The sequence below is a fragment of the Myotis davidii genome, unplaced genomic scaffold (genome assembly GCF_000327345.1).
Source record: "Myotis davidii unplaced genomic scaffold, ASM32734v1 scaffold699, whole genome shotgun sequence".
NCBI lineage: Eukaryota > Metazoa > Chordata > Mammalia > Chiroptera > Vespertilionidae > Myotis > Myotis davidii.
Window position 1 is genome coordinate 2,349,621 of NW_006291007.1, and position 11,496 is coordinate 2,361,116.

The 11,496-nt window shown below is 40.3% G+C and overlaps 1 protein-coding gene across 1 annotated transcript in view; it reads left to right on the forward strand.

Moving 5' to 3' along the window:
* Window positions 1-1,838: 1,838 nt before the first annotated feature.
* Window positions 1,839-11,496, forward strand: part of CRLF3 (cytokine receptor-like factor 3) — a 25,818-nt gene continuing 16,160 nt past the window's right edge. Inside the window, exons 1-3 of the mRNA XM_015564135.1 lie at window positions 1,839-1,862; window positions 6,708-6,960; window positions 11,176-11,263. Coding sequence (XP_015419621.1) covers window positions 1,839-1,862; window positions 6,708-6,960; window positions 11,176-11,263 — 365 coding nt within the window. The remainder of the gene's footprint in view (window positions 1,863-6,707; window positions 6,961-11,175; window positions 11,264-11,496) is intronic.

The following is an 11,496-nucleotide window of genomic DNA, read 5'->3' on the forward strand; positions in this document are numbered from 1 at the left end:
AATGGAAAAATGTGTGAATGTCAGTTTTTCTGTATAGATTTTTTCCCAGTGTAAATTTGTAATGTACGTATAATTTTGATAAAGAGCTATTCTTGTTACTATAAGTCTGGTAAATAATATGGCTACTTTGTGATCTAAAAAAGCCACACAGATGTAGGACGGGCTTTTATTATTGAGAAGTATCAGCGAATCACTTAGAATTGTAGTTATTTTCCTTCGTCAGTACTTGCCCATGTTAGCCAGGAGATGACAAAGTTAACGTTCCTGAACCTTGCTTTCCTTATCTGTACCATGAGGAAAAGGATTGTACCTACTTTACTTGGCCAATGTGGGAATTTAAAAGAGAAATTTATTTCTTACGTATATTTGTTTAATGAGAAATTTATTAAAAATGCTTAACACAATGTCTGAGACATACAAAGTGCTTAATAAATATTAGCTGTAATAATAATACCACTAAATATTATTGTTACTCAAAGTGATGCCCCTTACTTCTCTCCTATTCTCTTGCCCAGCAGAATGCTCTGAGCTCTGATGGCAGTTTGTGGCTATCCCACCTATATAAGAATGTAGTGCTACCTTTTTTTTAAAAAATATTTTATTGATTTTCTACAGAGAGGAAGGAAGAGGGACAGAGAGTTAGAAACATCGATGAGAGAGAAACATCGATCAGCTGCCTCCTGCACACCCCCAACTGGGAATGTGCCCGCAACGAAGGTACATGCCCCTGGCCAGAATCGAACCCGGGACCCCTCAGTCCGCAGGCTGACGCTCTATCCACTGAGCCAAACCGGTTAGGGCTGTAGAGCTACCTTTTATTATAGTTACGTGTGCATGCAACTGTCTCCGTTACCAGAATGATAGTTTTTTGAGGTCAGGACCATACCCTATTTATCTTTATAACCCTGGTTTGTGGAACATAACTAGACCTCATTAAATACTGAATGAGTGCCTTTATGAATGTTTTGGGTGTAGTTTTGCAGATTTTTTTTTATAATACTCATTGTCTTGATTAAATGCACCCTATTCATTAATGCAGATAATCAAGAATTAAACATTCGTTTTTTCATATGATTTGGCTATTTGTTCCTACACAAACTGTGCCAAAGCATAATGGCTTTGCTATTCTGGGGTTCAGTTGGCCATACCTGAGTTTGCTGGCAACATTCATATAATTGCAATCACATGGCAGCTAAGGCTGGCATGTTCGAGACAGAATGTTCACTTAACCTGTTGGAGCCTTAGTGGTAGCAGGAGTCAGTTGGGATTTATAGTTGGGCCTCAGTGCCAGTATCTCTCTTTTCCTTCCTCTCTTCCTCCTCCTACCCTTCCCACTTTCTTCCTTCTTCCACTTGTTCTCTCCAGAAAGGTAGACATACTTCTTAAATGGTGACTCAGGACCCCCCTATGTGCAAAAGCACAAGTTGCCAAGTTTTCTTAAGGCTGAGGCCTGGAACTGGCAGAGCATCAGTTCTAGCCTATAGCAATGCACATTGTCTGCATTAGAATACAGGCCCAGCCTATATTCTAAGGGAGGGAGGATATGAGTACCAAGAGTTGTGATTCACTGAGGGCGACGAATGTAACAGACTAGCAATTCCTATAATAAAGATTTTCTTTTTGGATGTTTTCAAATAAGCATAACAAAATAGCCTAATTGTAAGAGAGATAAGAAGGAAATGTAGCAACCCTTATGAGTCCATACATGAATCAGACAATTCAAATTCTCTGCCACTTTAGTAGCTTTGTAATGTAGGCAAGTTCATGTCTCTGACTCATATGTTACTCATCTACAGATGCTTTTTTCATAGGGAGGGTGATAGAATTTAAATGAGACCATGGATCTTAGTACCTGGCACACAGTAAGTATTCAGTAGATGATAGCTATTACTGTACTGTTATTATTGCTATCATTGTTATTTCTAATGACTAATGTCTTGGTGTCAGCATAAAGGCAATAGCTAATGCAGTACATTTCATATGAATTGAGTAGAAGCATTTTGGTTAGTTTTTTCAATTTCAGTTGACTATTTTATATCTTTGTCTTTTATTTTTGATCTATGTCCTTGTTGGCTGATGGTGTTTAAAGTCAGTCTCTAATTTTATATAGTTTTAGTTTCCTACTCGTAAAATAATTGGGAAAATAAACTCATAGATTAAAATTAGAAGATAAAAATTCTTTTCTTCTATGAAGTCATGAAGACGCATGTTTTAGAGGAGATAGAGAAGATTCCAGTTACTTAATTTCCTGAAATACACATTCTATTCTGTTCTGTCCTTTCCTATCCTGTCCCATCCTTTTTCTTGATATAGCTTTGGGATTAATCAATTGCTGAGGAAACTTTGTAAATAAGTGATTATTACTATTTTTTTTTAATACTCATCCGAGAATAGTTTTTCCCATTAATTTTCAGAGTTGAGAGGAGAGAGGAGAAAGAGAGAGAAACATCGATGTGAGAGAGACACATTGATTGGTTGCCTCCCAGTCGTGCCAGGACCGGGGCTGGATGAACCCGCAACCAGGTATGTGCCCTTGACCAGGAATCGAACCCGAGACCCTTCAGTGTGAGGGCTGACACTCTAACCACTAAGCAGTGCTGGCCAGGGCAAGTTATTATTATTTTTTTAATTTTTAAAAATTTATTTTAGAGAGAGGAAGGGAGGAGACAGAGACAGAGACATTGATGTGAAAGACCCAACCAGGATTGAACCCGGACAACTCACTCAGCAGCGAAGCCCACATTTTTCTTTTTCTTTGTGAAGCCCACATTTTTTAAAGTTTCAAAAGCAAAGCGAATGTACTTGGTTACATAATTGGCTTAAAGGTGCCTGAGGCTTTAAATTATGAACCATTTCGGAGAGAAGAAATGATGCCAAGGTAGTATCAAGTTTGAAAAGCAGTGGTTGGCATTCTGTGAGTAAAAGGGAACACATTTACAATGAAAGTCCAGGAGATGGATTTAGAAATGGAGTCTCCCTTCCCTGGCCCTCTCACTGCTTTGTGTTCACATACTTCCTTTTTTCTTCTGAGGCTCTAAAACAGAAACAAAGCATAGGCCCTGCAAGGAGCTTTTGAATTCTTTCTAAAGAGGAAATTGACTTTACCTAACCAATGCACTTCCTGTGTGTGCCGTGTCCGTGCGTGCCGCATCCGTTAAAGCGTGAGGCAGGCCCTGGTTGGTACGGTGTTCAGCTGCAGAATTTCCTCTTGGTGGTAGGGGTGCAAACTATATTACAGTGTTCCGACACGTGTAAGGTCTGAGTCACCTGGGCATCTTGTTAAAAATGCAGGTTCTGATTTAGTAGCTCTGGGTGAGGCCTGAAAATTTTTGCATTTCTGACAATATTCCAGGTGATGTGTCTCCCTTGGTTCTTTTAGTAAGGTCTTAAAAGCACACTTGATTAACTTTATTTTTATTCAGTAACATTTATTTGCTTAGTGCTGGTATGTTAGGGACTTATTCTCAAGGATCCCACAGCTGAGTGATGAACCAAATCAACTACATTTTTACTTTGGCTCTTTAAAAAAAAAAATTGATTTTTTACAGAGAGAAAGGGAGAGGGATAGAGAGCTAGAAACATCGATGAGAGAGAAACATCAATCAGCTGCCTCCAGCACACCCCCTACTGGGGATGTGCCGGCAACCGCCATACATGACCTTGACTAGAATCGAACCTGGGACCCTTCAGTCTGCAGCTGACGCTTTCTCCACTGAGCCAAACAGATTAGGGCAAGTTTGGCTCTTTTTTAAAAAAAATCAACAAAACAACTTAGACTTTGGTTTATTTTATAGAAGTTCTTTAGTAACTTTACAGAGATTAACCATTAAATTTAAATCAGGATTTCTCCTTTATGATTTAAGGAATTTTATTACTGCACACATACCAGCCACTGTAATTCCCAATAAGGTGAAAAAGAGAAAAAGTTGCGTCCATGATCTGTCCACCCAGCCAATCAAACTGTTAGTTTTATTGTGGGTGTTTTTTTTGGTATTTCTTTGTTGTCTTTGGGCAGGGGCATCTTTTGTTTTTATGTGGTTGTGAACATTTCTGCAAAACAATTTTGTATGTCTGCTTTTTAAATTTAGTATTAGAGAATAAATAGAAATTGTTCTAAATTGCTCTATTAGCTATTAAAATATAGTGCTGTAGCCTGGCCGGCGTGGCTCAGTGGCTGAGTGTCGACCTATGAACCAGGAGGTCACGGTTGGATTCCCGGTCTGAGCACATGCTCCGGTTGTGGGCTCGATCCCCAGTAGCAAGCATGCGATCAGTGATTCTCATCATTGATGTTTCTGTCATTCTCTTCCTTCCTCTCTGAAATAAAAATAATAATAAATAAATAAATATAGTGCTTTCTCCATATTTTGATATATTTTTTCTAGGTGGTTTTCCTTGGACTTCAAACATTCTTGCTAAGATCAAGTTAGCAAAAGGGTTAGGGCAGTAAACATAATATGTCATATGAAACTAATACGATAATGTTAGCAAAATAAAGTATGTGTTTGCTTTAATTCAACTACGAGTTTTGGTTTATAGTTAGAATTTCCTTTTTTGTTGTTAATCCTCACCAGAGATATTTTTTCCATTGCTTTTAATACAGAGTGGAAGGAGGAAGGAAGGAAGGGAGGGAGGGAGAAAGAGAGGGAGACAGAAACATCAACTGATTGCCTCCTGCACATGCCCTGAACAGGACAGGGAGCAAACCTGCAACCCAGGTACATCCCCTTGAATATGTGTGCAATGTAAAGATTTTCTTGTTTTATGTCTTAGGGCAGCGGTCACCAACCTTTTGGACCTCACAGACCACCAGTGGTCCATGGACCACCAGTTGGTGACCGCTGTCTTAGAGCAGCGGTCCTTAATCTGGCTGTGTGGATGTAGAGCAGTGTGTTTCAAAGTATGGGTTGCAGAATCACAGGTGTGCTTGTGAAAAACAAGAACTCCATACTTCCTTTGCCCTCCTCCTCCCAGCTTCTAGTTGGGTAGGTCTGGGATGGAGCCCTGAAATCTGAATTATAACAGGCAGCCTGTTTGATTGTTCTGCAAACCACCTTTCAGATTTACTGCTCCCAGCAAGCCGTGGTTGGGGTCTAAGGGAATTTGTAACCCCTGAAATTGAATAAATAGGGTATTCATTTTTCTGGGAAGAGGATCAATAAATTTCTCAGTGAGATTCACAAAGAGGACCATAACTCAAAAAAGATTAAGTCATTGTCCCAGAAGTGTGTTTTTATTTTTTAAAAAATATATTTTATTGATTTTTTACAGAGAGGAAGGGAGAGGGACAGAGAGCTAGAAACATCGATGAGAGAGAAACATCAATCAGCCGCCTCCTGCACACTCCCCACTGGGATGTGCCCGCAACCAAGGCACATGCCCCCGACCGGAATCAAACCTGGGACTCTTGAGTCCGCAGGCTGAAGCTCTATCCACTGAGCCAAACGGTCAGGGCCAGAAGTGTGTTTTTAAAATAATATATTTTTATTGATTTCAAAGAGGAAGGGCGAGGGAGAGATAGAAACATTGATGAGAGAGAGACACTGATCGGCTACCTCCTGCACACGCACCACCGGGGATCAAGCCTGCAACCTAGGCATGTGCCCTGACCAGGAATCGAAGTGGGGACCTCTTGGTTCATGGGTTGACGCTGAACTATGAGCCACACCAGCCAGACCCAGAAGTGTGTTTTTTATGAACATTTTCTTCTTATTATGAGCTTCTTAGGATTTTAAATAAATTCTTAGTTTTCTTTTCGCATAATGAGGGCATTTTATCCATGAGTGGATTTTTTGGTATTGTAGCTTTCTAATGTACCATTTCTTTATTCTTTTTTAAAAAATATTTTATTGATTTTTCACAGAGAAGAAGGGATAGGGACAGAGAGCTAGAAACACCGATGAGAGAGAAACATCGATCAGCTGCCTCCTGCACGCCCCCTACTGGGATGTGCCCGCAACCAAGGTACATGCCCCTGACCGGAATCGAAACTGGGACCCCTCAATCCGCAGGCTGACACTCTATCCACTGAGCCAAACCGGTTCGGCCATTTCTTTCTTCTTTAAGCAAATGAATTTTAATGCCCTCCTAGTTTAAAATTATTTTTTTACTGAAATGTACTATTGCCACGAATTACTTTGTGCAGATGATATTTTCTAACATTTATTTATTTTTTAAAAATATATTTTATTGATTTTTTACAGAGAGGAAGGGAGAGGGATAGAGAGTTAGAAACATCGATGAGAGAGAAACATCGATCAGCTGCCTCCTGCACACTCCCCACTGGGGACGTGCCTGCAACCAAGGCACGTGACCCTGACCGGAATTGAACCTGGGACCCTTGAGTCTGCAGGCTGACGCTCTATCCATTGAGCCAAACTGGTTAGGGCTTTCTAAAATTTACTTATTGAGAACAACAGTGTGCCAATTGTTTTACTACGTGCAATATATATTTTTATTTAACCCAAGTATCAACCCCATGAGGTAAGCATAAGGAAATTGAGGTATGGAGTGCTTAATTTCCTTGACCACATTGACATAGTTTGTGAATGATGGAACCAGGGTTTGAGCCCATTCTGTCTCACCTGAAGGCCAGTTGTGTGCAAGTCTGCAAGTTTGTGCAGATGAATCACATTTGGTTTTCTAGTGAATAGAAGATGATGATTGTGTAGTACTTGAAATTATCATAGGTGTTGCTTGTGGATTAGCCTTTTTTAGTGATTCTGATTCTGAGTTTTGTTATTTCTTTTCAGATCAAAGAGAGTGCATCACAGACCAGAGATGTCCTCAGACAGCATTTTAATGATTTAAAGGGAACCCTTGGGAAGCTCCTGGATGAGCGACTGGTGACCCTTTTGCAAGAAGTGGATACCATTGAGCAAGAGACCATCAAACCACTAGATGACTGCCAGAAGCTCATAGAGCACGGAGTTAACACTGCAGAGGACTTGGTCCAAGAAGGTGGGCTTCTCCTATTAAATGTGGCAAATTCAGACCGACAGTGCTCATTTCTCAGGATGCCAGCAGGCTTATTGCCATCTGTGGGTGCTTACAAAGTTCCTACCATGGGACAGTTTATAATATAGGATGACAGATACACAGTGAGTTATTTCAGCATAAATGCAATTAAAGTGTTAATTATAATCATTTACAAAACAAGGAGTAAATGATTTTTCTCAAATATTTCTATGATATTATCACATTTACTGTTAACAGCAATTTTAAGGTCATTTTGAGTCTTCAGATCTTTTTCTGAGTGTTTGTGGATTATAGAGTTTAATTCCCTTTTTCTGTATACATATGTTTTTTTATTGATTGTTAGAGAGAGAGAAAGGGAGAGGGATAGAGAGCTAGAAACATCCGTAAGAGAGGAACATCATCGATCGGCTGCCTCCTGCATGTCCCTTACTGGGGATCGAGCCTGCAACCGAGGCATGTGCCCTGACCAGGAATCAACTGGTGACCTCTTGGTTCTTGGGTCAACGCTCAACTGCTGAGGCACGCTGGCTGGGCAATTCCATTGTTCTTTTTAATAGGTTAACAAATATGATTAGTGTTTACTCCTGAAATTGTAGTTGTTATATTTTTGTCTTTAGCCAATTATTTTGGTTGAAACATGCCCAGATCTAGCCTGCCTTCCTTCCTCCCTCCCTCCCTCCCTTCCTCACCTTTGGGGTTCATGTGAGCGAGGCATATATGCTGAGAGAGATCTGAGGCCTTACGGGAGCACAGAAGGGAGATACTTAACTGGAAGAGTGTAGGAGAGTTTTCTGTAGGAGGAGTTTTGCAGAGGGAGCTAACAGCCCGAGTGGAAGCAGAAGGAACATCACTCATGAAGGGAGGGGCGTATCAGGGATCTTTTTGAAGTAATTTAGGCAGCGGAGTTACACAGAGTTGCATTTTAAAAAAATGGCACAGCCTACAGTTTGGAGACTGGGTTCAAAGTTGTAAGACTAGTGGTAAAGAGACTAATTAGAAAGTTGCAGCAGTAATCCAGATAGGAAAGAATGATGGCAGAGACGAGAGGATAAGGTAGAGCTGGTTTTAAGATTTTTCAGATAGAATTATTAATGATTTTACTGATGAATAAGAGTTGATTACCGGCGATTGACTGGATATGGGTTGGAGGAGAAAGTGAAGGATTTAGGATGACCAAAACCAGCCTGATTTTGGGTGTCGGTAAATTGTGCTTTTTACTGACATAGGAAATGAAAGAGTAGGGTTGGGCTCTGGTGGGTACTTAGACATTTGGTTTGGGCATGTTGACTTTGAAGTGCTTAACACATTGTTTGCTGGTAGTTTTTATTGCGCGCTAACAGGTGGTGCGGGCCATTTTTGCTAATTTTTTGTGCAAATGGCAACATTCAGTAAAATTACGATAACTTTAGTTTACGTATTTATATGTTACCCGCATTCTACCGCTAGTCTATAAAAAACGTATTAATACGTGTCCTACGCTCTACTACACTGGTAGAACGTATAAATACGTAAAACGTATAAATTTTCCCGCATACAATGTGTTAAGATGAAAGGGAGTTGGGAGTGATGCTTAGGAGAGGGATAATATCTGGAGATGTTAATATGGCAATTAATGGCATATATATCAGATCTGAATCAATGGGAATAAGAAATATCATCAAGAGATAGTCTACAGCCCTAACCAGTTTGACTCAGTGGATAGAGCATCGGCCTGCGGAGTGAAGGGTCCCAGGTTCGATTCCAGTCAAGAGCATGTACCTTAGTTGCAGGCACATCCCCAGTAGGGGGTGTTCAGGAGGCAGCTGATCGATGTTTCTCTCTCATCGATGTTTCTAACTCTCTATCCCTCTCCCTTCCTCTCTGTAATAAATCAATAAAATATATTAAAAAAAGAGAGATAGTCTACAATATGAGATGAGAAGGCAGAGATGGTAGAACTCTGAGGGACAGCAACATTTAAATAACTCCAGGGGGAAAAAGAGGCAGGGGAGGCGGTGGAATGCCATCCATTCTGCAGACCGAGTGCAGTCAGTGGCAGAGGATAAAAGTGTGCATGGCTCACAAGTCTGTGACTCCACCTGGAAATCAGTCCCCCGTTTGGTCTTACGTGGAATATGGTACCAGTGTTACCTTCACATGCTAAGTGTATTTTAGTCTCATCTTCAGTGAGAAGTGTTTATTTGCTGTTCACCATAACAGTGCCTTTGAGAAAAATTTTTTTAGCAAGACCACAGAAGGTCTTTCCCTGGAGGCTGTGCATTTGGAAACAAACCCAGAAGCAGTTCATCACAGGTCAGGAGTGTACACCCATCACCCTGAGGACTGAGAGATGTTTTTAGTTTAGAGAATAAATCCTTCGAGGCACATACATGCTTGTCACAGTATCTTTCCATTTTTTTCAGATGCTTCAATTTTTTTGTATTTCAGAAATACTTTAAATTTCAAACTCTTTCCTCCTTTCCCAAGGGATAAAAGCTTATTTATGGAATTGGGAGGATTTTAAGGCAGTGTTCAGTGTGTCTCTTTTCCTTTTGGTGAAGGAAACTTTGGTCATTCCAAGGTTCATTCAGATAGAAAAGAGTTCTGGTGGGGCTGTGGGAGGATATAGAAGTGGTTGTGATTTACTGCCTTTATATAGCATTTTCTTTTTATTCTGTTGAGTAATTTCTAATCTAATAGGTGATAATCTTTTAGGAAAACATTATGATTTGTTGTCTTTTGTTGTTTTTTTAATCTTTACTGTTGAGAGTATTACACATGTTCCTCCTCCCCACATTTGGTTTTATAAGATCCCGTGTGCCCTATTCCTTCTGGCTCCTATTGGTGTTCATGAAAGTTTCTTTAGGAGAGATGGAAAAAGTCCCTGGGTCTTCTGCTTTCCATAAAGTTGATTGACAACCAGATTTCCTTGATTAGAACAGAATAGACATTTCTAGCAGGATGTTGCCATTGTGGACCCCTTTTCCTCTTGAACTTAACCTTAGTGTCACTTCTAAAATAGTGTCTGTTTTTACTTCTTGGGAATTAAAATAAAGCTACTTTAAATTTTGTTTTTCAGTTAGAGTTTACATTCAATATTATTTTGTATTAGTTTCAGTTATACAGCATAGTGGTTAGATAATCTATACAGCATAGTGGTTAAATAATCAAAGTAGTTCCCCTCTCCTCCAATATTTCCAGTACCCACCTAGCACCATACAGGTATTACAATATTATTAGAGACCTAGTGCACAACATTCATGCACAGGTTGGGTCCCTAGAGGCTGCCGGCTGCCTGCCAGGGCCTCCCTTTATTCCACACCACCCCCTGGCGATCAGTGCACATCATAGTGAGTGATCGAATTCCCGGTCTCCCGGTCGATCTCCTGAGGGGACACTTTGCATATTAGGCTTTTATATATATAGGTTTCCTATGCTGTACTTTATATCCCCATGATTATTTTGTAACTACTAACCTGTACTTTTTTAAATTTTAATTTAAATTTTTATTAAATTTATTGGGGTGATATTGGTTAACATCATCATATAGGTTTCAGGTGTCGGTTTCTATGTTAGAAGATCTGTATATTGCACCATGTGCCTACCACCCAAACAACCCATACTTCTTAATTCCTTCACCTCTTTTTGGAAATTTTTTAAAAAATATATTTCATTGATTTTTACAGAGAGGAAAGGAGAGGGATAGAGAGTTAGAAACATCGATGAGAGAGAAACATCGATTAGCTGCCTCCTGCACAACCCCTACTGCAACTAAAGTACATGCCTTGACCGGAATCTAACCTGGGACCCTTCAGTCCACAGGTGGACGCTCTACCCACTGAGCCAAACTGGTTAGGGCGGGAATTTTTTTTTAAAGATTTTTTTGATTGCAGAGAGGAAGGGAGAGGGAGAGAGAGATAGAAACATCAATGATGAGAGAGGATCATTAATCAGCTGCCTCCTGCACACCCCACACTACAACCTGGATTGAGCCCACAACCTGGGCATGTGCCCTGAGGGAACCGAAACATGACCTCCTGGTTCATAGGTCGATGCTCAACCGCTGAGTTACGCCAGGCCTCTTTTGGGAATTTGATTGTGGCATCACTTAAGAATTGTTTGCAAGAAAACCAGAGACCTACCTGGACATGGGTTGTATTGATTACTTGAGAGTGTGACTATTTTTCACTCAACTAGATCTCTTATTTCTGATTCTAGGTGAAATTGCCATTCTTGGTGGTGTAGGAGAACAGAATGAAAAACTGTGGAGCTTTACCAAAAAGGCCTCACACATTCAGTTGGACAGGTAAGAGTTAATGCCTTTGGGGCTTACTTTTAAGCATCTAAACCAGCGGTTCTCAACCTGTGGGTCGTGACCCCTTTGGCGGTCGAACGACCCTTTCACAGGGGTCGCCTAAGACCATCCTGCATGTCAGATATTTACATTACGATTCATAACAGTAGCAACATTACAGTTATGGAGTAGCAACGAAAATAATTTTATGGTTGGGTCCCAACATAAATATCTATATTTAAAGG